At 38.7% G+C, this 19812-nt stretch overlaps 1 protein-coding gene across 6 annotated transcripts in view; it reads left to right on the plus strand.

Moving 5' to 3' along the window:
- sptbn4b (spectrin, beta, non-erythrocytic 4b) overlaps positions 1-19812 on the plus strand; it is a 73580-nt gene that overhangs the window by 29956 nt on the left and 23812 nt on the right. For all 6 annotated transcript variants that reach the window (XR_014535422.1, XR_014535423.1, XM_083552563.1 and 3 more), the window contains 4 exons: positions 2427-3183; positions 4912-5114; positions 6669-6759; positions 15178-15324. Coding sequence is in view for 4 of the 6 variants with exons in the window: in XM_083552563.1 (XP_083408689.1) it covers positions 2427-3183; positions 4912-5114; positions 6669-6759; positions 15178-15324 (1198 nt within the window). In the remaining 2 variants the exon portion in view is untranslated. The remainder of the gene's footprint in view (positions 1-2426; positions 3184-4911; positions 5115-6668; positions 6760-15177; positions 15325-19812) is intronic.

Below are 19812 nucleotides of genomic sequence, written 5' to 3' on the forward strand. Positions count from 1 at the left end.
TCAAAGTGCAAACAATCAAACAAAAATCCAAGGGAAAAAACACAAAATGCTCCAAAAACATGAACAAAATAAACCAAACCTGAGTGTCAGCAGTAAAGACAACATGGTACCACAAAACAAGAGAAAGGGGTGCTGTGAACAATAAGCTTAAATGTGGTAATTATTGTAAACAAGGATCAGATGCAGAACGTCATGTGAAATAGAATGTGCAGTGGCTTGTGGAAAACAAGTCCCAAATTGTAATCTTGTAATAAAAAACAAAACAAAACAAAGTTCTCATTAATATCCACGATTGGCCAGTGTTGCTATGATTGACAGAAGAGGGAGAGAATGCAGTCTCTCCCACACAGAGAGCGCAACTAATTTGGTATCTCGTGCTCCTGGCTACAGATTGATTCGCATCATCAGGATTCTGTGTTTGGCATTTAAATTCATCCCAAAGGTGTTCAGGGCATTTGAGGTCAATTCAATTCAAGTCAAGTCAAGTCAAGTTTATTTCTATAGCGCTTTTCACAGACATTGTCTCAAAGCAGCTTTACAGAAATCAACAGTTAAGGTGAATGGTGTGTATTTATTCCTGATGAGCAGTCATGTCGACTGTGGCATGGAAAACTCCCTTAGATGTTATGTAGAGGAACCAGACTCAAAAGGGGAACCCATCCTCATTTGGGTGACATCAAGAGTGTGATTATAGTCTTTAAACAATACAGAACACTGGAGAGTGAGAACTAACCAGCTCAATGTTTGGTTTAGGCCACTTTCACTCAACTTTGGGAAGCCATATCTTTATGGCCCTCACTATGTGGACTGGAGCATTATTATGCTTGCATGTCATGATTATGATTGCACCTCTAAGTTCTAGAAAAGGAGTATGTTAATGTATTAGCATTCCAAGACTTTCTAGACAATTATCTGTTGTGTTCATTAGCACATCTAGCAGGGCTTAAATAAACTAGCTAGCTAACCAAATGTTCATTCATTCATTTTCTCCCGCTTATCCGTAATTCGGGTCGCGGGGGCAGCAGTCTAAGCAGGCCCCCGCCTCCGACTGCTGCCCAATCCTCATAGCACCGTCCCTTACGGTCCCTCCTGCAGGTGGTGAGCCCACGGGAAGGCGGCCCCACGTCACTCCGACATCACGGACCTTGATATTTCCCTCGTAAGGGACCCCCGGAGCATAGAGGGTTAAGGGCCTTGCTCAAGGGCCCAAGAGTGGCAGCTTGGAGATACCGGGGCTTGAACCCCAGACCTTCCGATCGGCAACCCAGCGCCTTAACCGCTGGAGCCACCATTCCCCCGCTAACCAAATGTGAAAAAAGATATTTACTGATCTACTTTTTGCCATGATTTATTTCTTTTGTGTAAAGTGGCAAGAATACATTTTTAATTGAAGCATTAATGCCATCTGGTTTGCTGCTTACATAAGGAAGCAAGCTGTAAGCATGTCTATGGTCAAACCTGTAAACGTGTGTGTGTGTGTGTGTGTGTGTGTGTGTGTGTGTGTGTGTGTGTGTGTGTGTGTGTGTGTGTGTGTGTGTGTGTGTGAAAGAGAGAGAGAGAGAGAGAGAGAGGGAGAGAGAGAAATTGGCAGACATAGCTTATATAAGGGTGCTGCCATCTGCTGCAGCTGATGCATATTGAGCGATACATACTGAATGGGTTCTCAGATGAACCCATTTAGTAGACACATACATACACTTTCCTTATTTGAAATAACTAAAAAATGAATAGAGTTGTGAGTGGCCATATCTGCATTCACTGCCTTGTTACAATGAATCATGGCCTTCTAATCAATTCTTAAGATTTTGATAGGAACCAGGCAAAGTTTATTTAGTGAAATACGTCCCCTTAGCATTCACTTTGGCAATGCACATTTATTGCCATTAAACAAATCTAAGCTTTTATCTACATTAACATATACAGTAATACAAAATAAGCATGGTAATCATTAAAGCATGTTGCATAAAATGTCTGGTTAAAATGAACTAAGAAACCAAAACCAAACAATCTTCAGTTTAATTCATTTTTTTTGTAGTCCTTTTAACACTGTACATTGTCCCAAAGCATCTTTACAGAGATTATACAATTTCAATGTATATGTTAGTGCCTAAAGGTTTAGTCCATATAAGTTTATCCCTAATAAGCATTTCAAGAAAAACATCTGACATGACCAACCTAATATAAAATGAGGAAGAAAACTTGAGAAGAACCAGACTCACAAGGAAGCCCATCCTCATCTGGATGGCACCTATGTCCATTCATTAAAGTTTCATTATTGTTGAGGTATGCTGTTCAGTGATGAGTGATTGAATGCCAAAATGCAAATTCAATCCTAAGACATTGTGAAGATTATTTCTATTAATTACATTGAAAGTCCATTATCATAGTTCTTGAATTGCTCGTAACTTTATGGTTATATGTTATAGATGGAACAATATGGTGGAGCTGGTTGAGAAAAAGAAGGATCATTTGGACTCAATCCTTTGTATCCAGAATTATTTACTCGAATGCAGTGAGATTAAATCACAAATTCAGGAAAAACGCAAAGCTATTGATGCTACGCAGTATTCAGGCAGCGATCTGGGCAGCGTCTTGGCACTGCAACGACGTCTGTCCACGATGGAGGGAGCGCTCGCCGTTCTAGAGCCCAAACTCATCCATTTACAGCAGGAAGCAGAAGACCTTGCAACCTCTGATCCACACAAAGCGGAGGAGATCCTGATTCCCTTTGAGGGGGTGAGTGTGGAGTGGGACGAATTAAAGCGTACTCTACAGGGTTGCGAGGATTCACTGACTGTAGCTGGACGCCTACAGCAGTTCATTCAGGATTTGGATTCTTTCTTGACATGGATGGTGCAGAAACAGACAGAGGCAGCATCTAACGAGCTGCCTGAGTCTTTGGACGAGGCTGAGAGGCTCATCAACCTCCACGCAGCTCTTAACGAAGAAATTCACAGTTACGAGGAGGATTTTGAGCGTCTACAGGCTGTGAGGGAGCTGCTGGACACAGAGGACACTCTGTTAGCCAATGCTGCACTACACCAGTGGCTCCAGAAACTTAGTGCAGGCTGGAACAAGCTGCTACAGATGTGGGAGAGCAGGAGGGATGAGCTAGTGCAGGCACACATCTACCATCTTTTCATGAAAGACGTTAAGCAGGCTGAGGCCTTTCTCAACAACCAGGTGAGACTTCTACACTCATATAGAAAATGTGTAGAACAATCTTACCATCAACAACACAATTTCATATTAAGGAAATATATAAATTCAAAAATTAAGCCAAATAAGATTTTTAGCATTCTGTGACTACATGTCTTTCCAACATGGCATCACATCAAGGATGGTGCACTGGCACATTCTGTCTGACACGCACTAAGACACTACATGATGTCCACAATCACCAGTAATTATTTTTTCAGTTTTCATGTCAAACCTTATTCTTTTCTCTGTAATTATGTTTAGATTATAGCTTTTAACGGGTTATCTCAAATAATTTACCTTCACCACTTTTTTTATAATTATATACTGTATGCGCATGCATTTATAGGTGGACATCATAAATGCATTAATTAATGTACTGTACAGTATGTATGAAAGTACAAGTTGGTGTGCATTTTTAGTTCACTTTGGCTTGAATAACAGTTACACATTTTATTAAAAGATTTATCAATAAGTCCAAATTTTTTTTTGACAAACAAATAAACACAAATAAGGACATTAAGGAATTTGAAATATATAATTATTGTAATTTTCAAAAGCCAAACTGTCTATTTGTGATTAACTTTTTTCCTTTATATAATATCTATCTATCTATCTATCTATCTATCTATCTATCTATCTATCTATCTATCTATCTATCTATCTATCTATCTATCTATCTATCTATCTATCTATCTATCTATCTATCTATCTATCTATCTATCTATCTATCTATCTATCTATCTATCTATACTATATATATATATATACACACACACAGTGGAACCTCGGAGCTCGCGAGGGTTAGGGACCAAGACCAGTCGCGAGTTCCGAATTTTCGCGACCTTTTGATACGCCCCTTCCAACCCAGTAAAAACCCAAAGAACACTATACAAAATCAATTTCAATGAGTAAATAACACTATTTCACTCCATAACACTTAATTATTAGACTATTTTAACAATACTTTATGTAAATTAACAGCAATTACATAATTAATTTAAATAAAAAAAATAAAGTACAGGTACAGTAAAGTATGCAGTAGAGAAGTACAGTATTATAATACATAATAAAAATAGTTTTAAAGCATTTTTTAGACAATTTTAATGAGATAAACCTTGATTAGAAATGTTAAAACTAGCGTTTTGAGCAGCTCGGGGTTGCTCACGAGCCGTTCTGAATGAGAGTCGCCGGTCGAAATGAAAGTCGCGAGCATGCGAGGTCGCGAGCGCTGAGGCCGCGAGCTCCGAGGTTCCACTGTATATATATATATATATATATATATATATATATATATATATATATATATATATATATATATATATATACACACACACACACACACACAGATAACACACACAACCTTTGCATGGAAAGTTTAGCAGGTGGTGCGTCAGTAATAATGGTTCGTGGGGAAACACATTGCTCCATGTGTAGTTAAATGGACTAAACAAAGCATCAAGGCAAATCATTTGTCTTTAAGCTTTCTTTGTATTTGAATTATTTCAGCCCTAGTAGGTATACAGTATTTTTTTAAATAGTGTCTTTAATAATAGCATACATGCCTGTTGAATATTAACGTACGACTTTTTATTTTAATTTAAGGGCTTTTATATCAGGATTGTCTAAAAGGCAGTTCAATGAAGATATTATTGAATTTTTTATGTAAAATAAAGAAATATAATAAAAGAAATGTCCTTATTTTCTCATTAGGAGTCCTCGCTGGCACACGTGGAGCTCCCTACCACAGTGGAGACTGTGGAAGCAGCCATTAAGAAACACAAAGAGTTCAGCATGGCGATGGAGCTCAATCTGCACCGGATCAAAGCTGTGATCGAGGCAGGAGAGAGTCTCATCAGCCAGAACAACATCTACTCTGAGCGTATCCGAGATCGGGTGGATTTACTCATTACCAGGTCAGACAGGCCTATAAACGTGCAGTTTAATACCTATGATTTAAATAGCAGACTGCCACATTTAGTGCAGGTAGTGTGCTTAAAAAAAAATGACATAGGTTAAGTTCTTCTGAAAAATGCTTGAATTTAACTAGAAAATTAAAAGAAATCTACTTTTTTACAATGAGCATTACCAATTTGCAAGGCTTTACCATGTTTGCATTGATTAAGACCAAATTAAAGTTGTCCAAGGAAGGACCATCAATAAACTGGTGACAGGATTTTTTGGGGGCCCAAGGCTCATGTTGGCTGCAATGGGCATATAAATGTTAGACCTTTTCTATGGAGCAATGAAAGAAGGTGGCCTTGTTTGATGATTTGCCTTTATTTTTTGTTTTTTACAATATGTGGATTGTGTTTGCACTGTTGCATGGGGATGAGAACCTGGGGATATTGGAGGAATCGGAGATGGCAGAAGCAGTGTGATGCTTTATACAATATTTACTCATTCTGGGAAAACGTGCATCCTACTTAAAATTGTTGCAGACCAAGCTACACCTCTTCATGGCAATGGTTTTCTCTAATGGCAGTGGGCTTTATCAGCAGTATAATGTGCCCTGCCACACTACAAAAAAATAGTTCAGGAACGGATTAAGGGACATGACATAGATTAAGTTTGTTGACTTGACCTTCAAATTTGCTAGGTCTTTCTCCAACTGAGCATCTATGGGGATGTACTGGACAAATAAGTCAGATTCATGGAAACCCTTCTTGTTCTTGTAGGATTTGCTGCTCACATGTTGTTGTTGCATACCACAACACATCGTCAAAAGTTTGTGAAGTCCATGTCTTGAAGGATCAGAAGTGTATATACATACACTATATGGAAAAAAAGTTTATGGACGCCTGCCCATAAGATTCATTTGTGCTTTTTGAACATCCTGTTTCATAGTTAGTGCCCATTTGCTGTTAGAATAACCTCCACTCTTCTAGGAAGATGTTCCACTAGATTTTGTATTGTGTTTGTGGAGATTTGTGCCTATTCAGTCTAAAAGGTTTTAGTCAATTTAGGTAATGTTGTAGGTAGGGTGGGGATTCCTGGGGTGTAGTCAGCATTCTAATACATTCCAGTGGTGTTCAATAGGGTTGTGGTCAGATAGGTCACTCACAATCATCCACTACAACCCAAGAAACCATGTACTGGAGATTGCATTGTGCACGGGGGCAGTGTCATTCCAGAACAGGTGTGTCTCCTATTTTCAGTATTTTCAGATGCTACTGCATTCAAAGACATTCTTTACAATTGTGTGCCTTCAAATTTGTGGTAGCAGTTAGGAGGAGAAGCACATGTGTCCCAAAAAGAAAGGGTTCCCAATACTTTTGTCCATAAAGTGTAGATACATGCATGTTAAAGGCACTGGACAGTGTAGTTAACATGCCTCTGAAATGTGAGGAGATCTGGGGCAGTGCCGTTATACTGCCAAAACTGAAATGGTATCTAAAGTTTTAGGTACAAAGGAGACAGAGTACTGCTTATATTGAATATAATGTGTTTTAATTGTGCTTGACCGACAGGGGGAATCAAAACCGTGAAGTGGCACAGCAGTGGCTCAGAAAACTCACTGATCAGTGGGAGCTGCAGAGATTTTTGCAGGACTGCCATGAGGTACTCTCTCTTATTCTCTCTCTGTATGTCTGTGGTATTTGTGTGTTGACATGCAGCAAAGGTTACTTCACATTGAAGCAAACTGTACACATGCTTCACAAAAGAGCAATCTTCAGAAATGTGTGAGCACAAAGTATTGACACACTGCCTACCTCTCAATTAAGGCATGTTTACTGTTTGTGCATAATTTAAACTGGTTCAAATTCATTCATTCATTCATTTTCTCCCGCTTATCCGTAATTCGGGTTGCGGGGGGCAGCAGTCTAAACAGGCCTTAGACTGCTGCCAAATCCTCACAGCACCGTCCCTTACGGTCCCTCCTGCAGGTGGTGAGCCCACGGGAAGACTGGTTCAAATTAATAAACTAAAAACATCAGAATTCTTTCTGACAAATGGTTTAATGCAATGCTGCAAATCTCCCGTCCCTCTCACTAGTTTTAACATGATCCATACGTTAATAATCGTTAAGTAAAAGTAAATTAAGCTCCAGATTCTGTAATGCTGCAAGTTTGGAGACCCAGAATATTTTTCTCCTTATTGCTTGTGTGGTAATTTATTTTTAGATTATTTTAGATTAGTTTTTATAAGCTTGGCAAACATGCTCATGGACTGTCATGCATAGTCTGAATGTTGTAAGAGGGATTCATGAGGCCATCTAGTGGCAGGAAATTTTCACCGCACCCATTCCCATGTTAGTGCATGTGACAGTTCTTACAACAAAAGACTTTTATATTTTATTTAATGAATAAAAAGGTTTGGCTGTTGAGAGGACAGGACAGTTAAGCCTCATGACATGCACGCACTTTTCAAAATGTATCTGAAATCTGTTCAAAGCCATTTTATGCTCTGTACTAAACTCTTGTAAAAGACCCTTAGCAAAGACCGTTAAGTGCTTAATACGTCAGTAGTAATATTTTATAATCAATGCGAGATTTGATTGGGAGCCAGTGTAGACTGATTAAAACATGGTAAATATATAGATATACCCCATATCCCTCCTCTGCACCTGACCAAATCAAGTAAATTGCGCCTCTTTCCCCTTGTCTCCAAAACATCTGACCTGCAGGGTTCCTCTAATAAACACATTTCTAATCCTGTCAGTCCTTGTCACTCACAATGAAAATTGCAGCATCTTTAACTCTGCCGCCTTTAGTTCTGCTTCCTGCCTTTTTGTAAATGGCTTTTTATTTTAGGTTCTGCATGTATTAACATTAATTAGAAATCATGGATATTACTATTTTGTGATTTAAGGAGTGATGTTAATCTTGTTTGCTGTATAATTATAGTTGGATGTCATGTTTACCACCTAATTACTTTATTAAACTTTGTTTAATCAGAAACCAAATTATTGGATGGTATTTTTTATTATGTAAAAGACAGCTAGTTATTCAGTTGCTTTGATATTTAGAGGAATTTCCAGGAGATCCCAGCTCAGTGGTTTAGGCACTCAACTCTGCATTGGGAGATCAGAAGTCTTGAGCAAGGCCCTTATCCATCAACTACTCAGCTGTTAGCCACATCAACAAATGCTGTAAATGTAAATGTAAATTCATTTTACCATCCAGGCACCAAAGCAGAGAAGAGCCCTGGTGCATGTCTATATTGCATGATAAGAGAAAGTGGGTCCTATTAAGCCGTCTTACCCTATTTCACGTGCAAATTTCGAAGGCACGAGCAAACCCACGTTGCCGGTTCCCTGTTTTCGGCCGATGACGTATCGCTTGGTTGCTCTCGTTGTTCAGTGCAGCAAAAACAACTTTTGAAACAGAAGAACAGTTGAAAAATCAAGGGATCTTCTCAGTATACCCACCATTGAGTATGTATATTAACACAAAGGCTTGTCCAGTGTCTTCAACGTCTCTGGCCAAATTGTATACATCCATGCACACTTGCTGCTTTTAAGAATTCTCACCATCACAACCACAGAGATTAATTTGACGAGGTAGAGAGATTTCTGGCACTGCCTCTGAATAGGACTATTAAGGATTTCCTCCATTTCCTCCAAGTGCTCCATCCACCACTCAACAGTTTTCCCCGTAGTGCTCAGCAATGCTTGTGCATGAGCTCCCAAGGTACCAAACAGCTTTTAAGCTTATGTTTGGTGCTACCTGAAAGTCTCTCCGAATGCAGTGTGTGGGCTTTTACTTCTACATCTGCTTTGACTGCATACCTTCAGACACTCATGTACCTTTTATTTTAATAACAGAGCGCTGACAGCTTGATTCACTCCTGATGTGCTTCATCACATCTTAGTACTAAAGTACTAAGTACTAAAGGCAGTGACTTTCATGGTATTCTGCAACCAAGAACCTGTAAGAGCAAACTGTAGAAAAAATTATTTGAAGCGAGAATTTGTTATCGACAATCTGTTGTTGTGCAGAAATCACTGTTTTTAATACCATTTAACTGCTCTAAGTTTAGATCTGCAAGGCTGTTCCACCAAAACAAGCCCCTTTAATTGTCTCTGTGATTCTTAGCATTTAATTCCCCTAGTGTTTCTAATGCTTTGAAACACCTGCTCTACCTTCACCGACTTGTTACTCTCGATTTCTTCTCTACAACATCCGAAGGATTCGACCATTTCTGTCCACACAGGCTGTTTAGTCTCTTGTCATTTCTAGACTGGACTACTGCAACTCTCTGCTGGCAGGTCTTCCTCTGGACGCTATCTATTTACTGCAAATGATTCAAAAATGCAGCAGCACCCCACCGCTGTGCTCCCTTCACTGGCTTTCAGTAGCTGCACGTTTCAAATTCAAAACACTGATGCTTGCCTTCAAGGCCAAAAATGGACCAGCGGCATCTTACCTCAGAGACCTCATCACATCTCGCACTGCACCACGCTGTCTGAGATCCTCCAGCACTGCTCGACTATTACCACCTTCTCTCAGAATGAGAGGTAAGTATACTTCAAGGCTCTTCTCTGTTCTGGCACCGAGGTGGTGGAATAACCTTTCCATAGATGTCTGTATAGTCCCTGAATATCTTCAAGCGGGAGTTGAAGACCTACCTCTTCCTGAAACACTTAAATTAGCACTTTCCAAGTTTGCTTTGTACAAACCCGATTCCAAAAAAGTTGGGACACTGTACAAATTGTGAATAAAAACAAAATGCAATGATGTGGAAGTTTCAAATCTCATTATTTTATTCAGAATACAACATAGATGACATATCAAATGTTTAAACTGAGAAAATTTATCATTTTAAGGGAAAAATAAGTTGAATTTAAATGTTTACCACTGTGTGGCATCCCCTCTTCTTTTTATAACAGTCTGCAAATGTCTGGAGACTGAGGAGACAAGTTGCTTAAGTTTAGGAATAGGAATGTTGTCCCATTCTTGTCTAATACAGGCTTCACTGTCTTAGGTCTTCTTTGTCACATCTTCCTCTTTATGAAGTGCTAAATGTTTTCTGTGGGTTAAAGATCTGGACTGCATGCTGGCCATTTCCGTACCCGGATTTTTCTTCTACGCAGCCATGATGTAATTGATGCAGTATGTGGTCTGGCATTGTCATGTTGGAAAATGCAAGGTCTTCCCTGAAAGAGACGACGTCTGGATGGGAGCATATGTTTTTATAGAACTTGGATATACCTTTCAGCATTAGTGGTGCTTTTCCAGAAGTGTTAGCTGCCCATGCCACACGCACTCATGCAACCCCATACCATCAGAGATGCAGGCTTCTGACCTGAGCGCTAATAACAACTTGGGTTGTCTTTATCCTCTTTAGTCCAGATGACATGGCGTCCCAGTTTTCCAAAAAGAACAGTTTTCCACTTTGCCACAGTCCATTTAAAATGAGCCTTGGCCCAGAGAAATCGCCTGCACTTCTGGATCATGTTTAGATATGGCTTCATTTTTGACCTATAGAGTTTTAGCATGGCACGGTGGAATGGCACGGTGAATTGTGTTCACCGACAATGTTTTCTGGGAGTAATCCTGAGCCCATGTTGTGAATTCCATTACAGTAGCATTCCTGTATGTGATGCAGTGCCATCTAAGGGCTTGAAGGTTTTCCGACCTTAAACCTTTCACACAGAGATTGTTCCAGATTCAATAAATCTTTGGATAATATTTTGCACTGTAGATAATGATAACTTTAAACTCTTTACAAATTTTCTCTGAGAAACTCTTTTCTGATATTGCTCTACTATTTTTTGCCGCAGCATTTGGGGAATTGTTGATCCTCTTGACTTCTGAGAGACACTGCCACTATGAGAGGCTCATTTATACCCAATCATGTTGCCAATTGACCTAATAAGTTGCAAATTGGTCCTCCAGCTGTTCCTTATATGTACATTTACTTTTGGCTCTTATGGCTACCTGCCCCAACTTTTTTGGAATGTGTAGCTCTCATGAATATTGATATGTTGATATGTTATCGATATTCTATTGTGAATAAAATATATGTTTATGAGATTTGTAAAGAAGAGTTTATCTATAATTGTTCACTTTATGCCTCAAAAAGTAATGTCAAATAAACATGTCCATGAACATGTTTATAGCAATATTTCCTGGTTAGCTTGTTGCTAATGCTAATATTTTTTGAAGCGTCCTTATATGAAGAGGGCAGTCAGTATTTTTGTGGACATGTTCTCCTCATGTTGCCAAAGATGTCTTTGTGTTTTGCATTTACCTCTCATTGTCCAGAAACATTCCAGTAGGTGGATTTGCTAAGCTAAATTGCCCCTAGAGGTGTTAGTGAGTATGTGAATGGCCTTGAGCCCAGTATTTTTTGGGATAAGCTCCAGATCCACCACAATGCTGAAAAGGCAAAGTGATTACTGAAGACCAATAAACTGATACAATGATGTATGAATGTGAATGGCAAGCAATGAACATCTAATATGAGTTTAAAATATTACCTTTGTATTGATGCATTTAGAGTCTTTGTAATTATCTGAAAATAAATCACTGCAAATTGTATAGAAGATGGCTTCTCTTGATCACCCTTGATCCAGTACATACTATTATTTTACATTTACTTAAACACAAACTGCCAAATGATAGTCATGAAATCATATCTCTCTGAGAAATGTAATGTTTTGTATTAAATAGTGATGGGTTGATTCAGGGTGCTCTTTCTATTGAAAAAAAAAGGCTCATGGATTAAAGGAGAGGCTGTTTGGCATTTATCTACTTGCAGTTCTATTTAAGTTAGAGTTGTTCATAGTTTTATTTAATAATAAAAGGACAATAATCGATACACATATGTCTGATTAAGATGGTGTCCATCAAACATGGTATACTTTTTAAAGACTTTATGTGCACTTCCTACGCAACATTTGAATGTGTTGTGTGCCTTTATGTGCACTTCTAACACAACATTTTTTTCTGGTCTTTAGCAGGGATTGACTGCTACTGTTATGTGGTCACCGCGTTTGGAAAATTTGAAGGGAAGTCACAAGTTTGAATAACATGCAAATGAATTAATATTAAACTTTCTTTCGGCTTCTCCCATTAGGGGTCGCCACAGCGGATCATCTGTATTCATGATCCGCATGTTCGATTTGGCACGTGTTTTTATGCTGGATGCCCTTCCTAACACAACCCTCCCCATTTATCTAGGCTTGGGACCAGCACTAAGAGTGCACTGGCTTGTGCAACCCTAATGGCTGGGGTTGGTTCCCTGACCGGGGATCGAACCCAGGCCGCAGCGGTGAGAGCGCTGCATCCTAACCACTAGACCACCAGGGGACCCAAATTAATTAATATTCAAATATTAATTAAATTAATGAAAATAATAAAAACAGTCAAACCCCGATAATTCGCGGCTCGGAAAATTTGCGGGTTCTCGTTTGGAACCTGACTAACAGCAAGTTGCGGATTATCTGAAAATTAGAGGGAATCCGCAGCGGGACAGAATGTTTAGGAGCGTTAGGAATAACATTTTAAACCTTGTTTTCACTAACAAAATTCATAACATTTTCAAAACACATTATTGTATTAAAGTAACATAATGTCTAGATGAATTCACTAAGGTACCATAGGGGCTGCGGGGGGTGCGTCCAAAATTCGCGGATTTTTGGAACTCGCGGGGGGTCTTCGAATAAAACCCCTGCGAGTTCCGGGGAACCACTGTATATGATTTATGCTTTGGTCCCAGAGTATTTAATCCTCTACAATTTCCTCCATTCTCTCTCTTTATCAGTCACACCCTTTGAGTGGAGAGCATCACTGCATACGTAGTAGCTCTCTCTCTTTCTCTTTCTCTCTCTCTCTCTCTCTCTCTCTCTCTCTCTCTCTCTCTCTCTCTCTCTCTCTCACTCTCTCTCACCATATGGCTCAATCCCCCGCCCCCTTCTCCTTGCCTCTCTCTGTCTCTCTCAATCTGTTTTTACCTCACACTGTACTCGGATGCTACAGCAGACAGAAACTGGGTCTCTGGGCTGAGCTCACTATTATAGAAAATGGACTGAACAAAGAGATTGGGAGGGGAAGAGAGAAGGAGAGGTGGAGTAAGAGGAGAGATAAAATAACCGCTGATCATTTTGGAGCACTGATGGATCACAGGAGCATTCCTGAAACAGAAAAGGAGGATAAATAATCCTCCCACATCCTCCACTCTTCATCACGCACCCTTAAGGCCTCTCTCGCCTTTCCCTCAGTTTTCATCTTCATAATCCGACAGAGAGAATCGGACTGAATTTGCTATGGACATCTGGTTGTTTTTTATTTCAAACACACTGGATTTACTTGAACTTCATGCCACGTTTGCTGAAGGTTCTGATTTGGCATCTAACGCGAGGACTTTCCGGTGTGTGTGTGTGTGTGTGTGTGTGTGTGTATATGTGTGTAATTATACATGCTATGGTGCTATAGCTAATGTTTGTTTATACTGTATATGCTTTTGGGATTTGTGTGTGTAGTTAACATGTGTGCAGATCACAGCCGATAAGTTCATGTATCCATGTAAGATATTTGTATATTCGTAGTATGTGTAAATATGTATTTTATTGTAATATGTCTGTTTTTCATGTTTTAGTTACAGTAATAGTGGTAATGTTTGTAACTGCAAAGTCCGTTTTAGGAACAGACTTGAGTCATTTAGTATAACCAAAACATGTTTTTTCTAAAGTAAAAGAACTTACATGGTTTGCACAGAGCCCTCCGTCTAGAACATTTTACCTGCACTCAGCTTGGCTGTGTACAACAGTTCTTCAGTTTGGAGTCAAATGTATATTTTGTACAATGTAGTTCTCTGCAAACATATCCACTATTGTGTCCTCTTATTTTCAAAATGAATCTGACTTCTGGTAACTGAGTCGCTGATTTTTTTCCTGTTTCCTGTTAATGCTTAGCCTTTTCTGGTCTGCAAAAAGCTTCAGTTATTGTTGGGCAGAGGATCCTATATTTAGTGTTAGCTTTGTTAATAATTGCTGTACATTTATTATTAACATCGATGCGTTAAATTCAACTTGGCAATTTAAGTTGCTGAACGGACATAATGCAGTATTGGTGGTTTGGGCATCTTATAAAGGCCTCCGCCTCACTACTAAGTATAGCTGTAACTGCAGCCCTGAAAACCACTCAAGAACATTGACTGGACATCTAACTGGCTTAGGGATAGAGAAGTATGGACTGACACTATAAAGAAAATGAATGGATAATTGACCCAATGTTAGAACAGTATGTATTTTGCTGCAAAAACACAGTATGGCAAAGACATTTTTTATCATTTGGCTGTTCATCACTTCGTTCTTACTGCTTCTCCAATTAGGGGTCGCCACAGCGGATCATCCGTCTCCATACCCCCCCTGTCCTCTACATCTGCCTCTTTCAAACCAACTACCTGCATGTCTTCCCTCACCACATCCAATTATTTTGTATTAATTTATTAAATTTCTTTAGTTTGGAGGCATTATATATCTTTTTTTGTTGTTTAAGATAACCATGGTCACAGATGCTAATGGTGTTTGTGTGTGTGTGTGTGTGTGTGTGTGTGTGTGTGTGTGTGTGTGTGTGTGTGTGTGTGTGTGTGTGTGTGTGTGTGTTTGGATGTGGGTGTGGGTGTCGGTGTGGGTTTGTGTCTTAAGTGTCAAACAGCTGGAACCAGACTGCTGCCCAAAGTCATACACTTGTTTAAACTAATATTTTCTAAGTTTTTTTATGTATTTGATTCCCCCCAAATTAGTGGCATGTGTTAAATAGAATAACATTAGCTGGGGTGAGATTACATCCAGGGACACATCAATATGAAGAATAGATGTAAAGTCTGTCATTAATGATTGTTTTACAGTCTTGTGTTGTCAGCTAATAACTTCAATCGTTTAAAAGCATACTTCAGAGCTGTTTTTGGGAGTTATTTAAATAATTATTTTAAAGAATAATGCCATATTGCATACATATGATTTATTGCTGAAAATGTCTAACAGGTGATGTTGAAAAGTCTATAAAATTATTTGTATGTGTGTTACAGCTGGGTGACTGGGTGATGGAGAAGATGCTAATGGCACGTGACTCAACCTGTGATGACACTCAGCAGCTTCATAAAAAATGGCTAAAGCACCAAGCGTTCATGGCCGAACTCTCACAGAACAAAGAGTGGCTCGACAAAATTCAGAAGGTGAGGACTGTGTGGGTGTGTGGACGTTTAAGAATCATTTTTAGAAGTGACATGAGCTAAGCATAGTGATAGAATTTTATTAAATAGGGATCAGAGCTACTTAAAAACCATAGATTTAATATACAATAAAAGGATACAAGGAATCTGTAACAAACACTAACAAAATAGTTCAGAATAGGTGCAAATTTGTCAAAGCTATTCAAACTCATATACTTTGAAAAAGTTTAACATGTGCGATTATACACTCTGTTTTATTGTCTTGCATTTTGATTTCTTAATTTTGAACCAAACACTTGGTTCGGCTTTTTTCAAGCTTATTTTATTATAATATTTACATCATGTAAACAGTACAATTTTTGTTTCATCCGACCAGAGAACATGCCTTGGGGGCGAAATTTTAGACCAACTTTCCTTTTCTTCTAGTAGCTAATTTATGCCTCCTGCCTGAATAATACAATGTACAGGTGCTACCAATGTTTTTCCACGGTTTTCTTTAAACATACAAAAAATGTTGTGGAAATGTTAGGAAGTTTTAAAGATTGAGCATGGTCTAGTTGAGGTTCACAATCTTTTTTTTTGAGGTCTTGGCTAAGATGTTTGGATTACGCATGTATGGAGGCAATAAGATCCTAGTTCTAAAATGCAGCCACAAATACACTAATTTTAAATCCTAAATAGGAGAATTCACCTCTGTCCTTCTTTGTTTTTACATCTGGGTTCTATGGTTTCGTTGTTTCATTGTTGATTATTACATCCATATGCATACCTTCCCCAATCTGATCCCACAAGCTTGGAAGCACAAAATTGTATAGGCTAATATTTTGGAAGCAAATTAATTGAAATGACACAAATTGTATTAACGCACGATTAATGCAGCGTGCATTTCTGTGACAATTTTTTATAAAAAATATAAATGAATAAATCTAAAAGAGGCTAAATTAAAATGCAACACATTTATTCACAACATTCATTCATTCATCCATCTTTTCCCGCTTATCCATAATTTGCAATCTAAGCAGATTTCCCAGACACTTCTCCGTGTCCAGGGATCGGGCTGTCAAGGCCCCCGCCTTCGACTGCTGCCCAATCCTCTCAGCACCGGTACCTTACGGTCCCTCCTGCAGGTGGTGAGCCCACGGGAAGGCGGCCCCACGTCGCTCCGACGTTTTATATTATTTATATATAAATAATCTCCAACAAAATATGTTTAATCACTAACCATTTGTTTTACTGATGTGCCAAGTCTCAAATCATGCACCAGAAACCCCCACAATGCACATATCCAGTAATTAAAACCGTCCATGTGGAAACATAGCAAAAGTTCTGTTTGTTGTCCTGATGACTTATGTAATTTAAAACACCATAATAACTTTAAAACATTTACAAGAATATTTTGATTTCACGCTCTATATTGGGTATGGTTTCACTAATAATAAACATACATTTGCATAAAGCATCTATATTTGTCCATGCACATGTTGATTAGAATATAAAACATTTAAAAAGTGTTAATTTAAGGTACATTTAGAACAGTTAAATATTTTTATTCGATTGACAGCCCTAAAAGGCCCAACCATGTTAAAGCAGGACATTGCTTTAGTGGATAAAAACATGTCCATGCTCTAATCCTCTTGTTGCTAAATGGGCAAATCTCAAAAAATAGTAAAAAGCCATCGCAGAATATTTGAGGTTAGTATAACAGCAAATTGGGGACTAAATTTAAAAAGGTTAGTTAAGCAAACGTGGGTGTGATGGTCAGAAAACGTATCCACAAACCTATGGCCACAATATATAGTGTAAACTGACTGAAGTTGTGAATGTGTGTGTGAGATGGTCTGATGTCCCATCCAGGGTATATTCCTGCCTCACACCTAGTGTTTCTATTACAAGTCTTATAGTCGAAGATTATTTTAGGGTAAAATTTCAAGTGGTTGAATACTTGTACAGTGCCTTGCAAAAGTATTGACGTTTGAGTATTGGCGTTTCTCCTATTTTGTTGTCTTACAACCTGGAATTAAAATGGATTTTTTTGGGGTTTGTATCATTTGATTTACACAACATGCCTACCACTTTGAAGATGCAAAATATTTTTTATTGTAAAACAAACAAGAAATAACCAAAAAAACTGAAAACTTGAGCCTGCATAACTATTCACCCCCCCAAAGTCAATACTTTGTAGAGCCACCTTTTGCAGCAATTACAGCTGCAAGTCTCTTGGGGTATGTATCTATAAGCTTGGCACATCTAGCCACTGGGATTTTTGCCCATTCTTCAAGAAAAAACTGCTTCAGCTCCTTCAAGTTGGATGGGTTCCGCTGGTGTACAGCAATCTTTAAGTCATACCACAGATTCTCAATTGGATTGAGGTCTGGGCTTTGACTAGGCCATTCCAAGACATTTAAATGTTTCCCCTTAAACCACTCGAGTGTTGCTTTAGCAGTATGCTAAGGGTCATTGTCCTGCTGGAAGGTGAACCTCCGTCCCAGGCTCAAAGACTGAAACAGGTTTCCCTCAAGAATTTCCCTGTATTTAGCGCCATCCATCATTCCTTCAATTCTGACCAGTTTCCCAGTCCCTGCTGATGAAAAACATCCCCGCAGCATGATGCTGCCAACACCATGCTTCACTGTGGGGATGGTGTTCTCGGGGTGATGAGAGGTGTTGGGTTTGCGCCAGACATAGCGTTTTCCTTGATGGGCAAAAAGCTAAATTTTAGTCTCATCTAAACAGACTACCTTCTTCCATATGTTTGGGGAGTCTCCCACATGCCTTTTGGCGAACACCAAACGTGTTTGCTTATTTTTTTCTTTAAGCAATGGCTTTTTTCTGGCCACTCTTCCGTAAAGACCAGCTCTGTGGAGTGTACGGCTTAAAGTGGTCCTATGGACAGATACTCCAATCTCCAATGTGGAGCTTTGCAGCTCCTTCAGGGTTATCTTTGGTCTCTTTGTTGCCTCTCTGATTAATGCCCTCCTTGCCTGGTCCATGAGTTTTGGTGGGTGGCCCTCTCTTGCCAGGTTTGTTGTGGTGCCATATTCTTTCCATTTTTTAATAATGGCTTTAATGGTGCTCTGTGGGATGTTCAAAGTTTTGGATATTTTTTTATAACCCAACCCTGATCTGTACTTCTCCACAACTTTGTGCCTGACCTGTTTGGCGAGCTCATTGGTCTTCATGGTGCCGCTTGCTTGGTGGTGCCCCTTGCTTAGTGGTGTTGCAGACTCTGGAGCCTTTCAGAACAGGTGTATATATATATATATATATATATATATATATATATATATATATATATATATATATATATATATATATATATATATATATATATATATACTGAGATCATGTGACACTTAGATTGCACACAGGTGGACTTTGTTTAAGTAGTTATGTGACTTTTGAAAGTAATTGGTTGCACCAGATCTTATTTAGAGGCTTAATAGCAAAGGGGGTGAATACATATGCATGCACCACTTTTCCGTTATTTATTTTTTAGAATTTTTTTAAACAAGTTATTTTTTTCATTTCACTTCACCAATTTGGACTATCTTGTGTATGTCCATTACATGAAATCCAAATAAAAATCTATTTTAATTCCAAGTTGTAAGGCAACAAAATAGGAAAAACGCCAGGGGGGGGGTCAATACTTTTGCAAGGCACTGTATACTGTATGGGTTGGGGTTTGGAATATTAATTTTTACTAGACATGATCAAGGTCACAGCAAGGTCAAATGTATGACAGTTTTCTTTAAATATGTTTCTTCCTATGTTAGCTCAGGATTTTTTTTTTCTTGGAAAAATATTTTCATATACAAATTAGTAAGTCATTTCAGTTATTCCTGTTGTTTTCTCTCATAGCTTGAGGCATGTCTAAATTGCTTGTTGATTGCTGCTAGTGAGGCATAATGTGATATACCATTTGGCTCTAATTACAGCTACAAGGCTTCTCAGATATGTCTTCATTACACAATGCAGATTACAGTAATCCCCCGTTTATCACAGTGGTTACGTTCCAAAACCGCCCGCGATAAACGAAAAACCGCGATAAATGGATGCCACCCCAAAGATTCTGTTTTATGTTTTTATGTTTAAAATTAAACAATTCCATATAAGTTTTTTTGGTCTATCGTGCTATCCATAAGAGACTGGGTAAATTAGCAAAACAAATTAGCTATGTGGCAAATGCAATTCCGCGATAAACCGGGGGCGTGAGATTTGAAGCAGAGGATTAATGTATTTGTGAATACCTTCCAATTAAACATGAAAGTCGGCATAACCATGCATTCATGAAATTACACATATTTATGGATCAGCCAACATATTCCCAATTAAGGCAAATTTAGTTTCAGGTTGTACCCATGTGGTCACTGTACTGGTGCAGTCTTACCATGAATATCTTAAGCAAACTACAAATGTAAAGTTTTAAGATATTACTGTTATAGTGGTTTGAAAGCTCACCTTCCAACCCGATTTGAGCATTCAAACATTCAT

The sequence above is a fragment of the Silurus aristotelis genome, assembly GCF_946808225.1.
Source record: "Silurus aristotelis genome assembly, chromosome: 10".
Lineage (NCBI taxonomy): Eukaryota > Metazoa > Chordata > Actinopteri > Siluriformes > Siluridae > Silurus > Silurus aristotelis.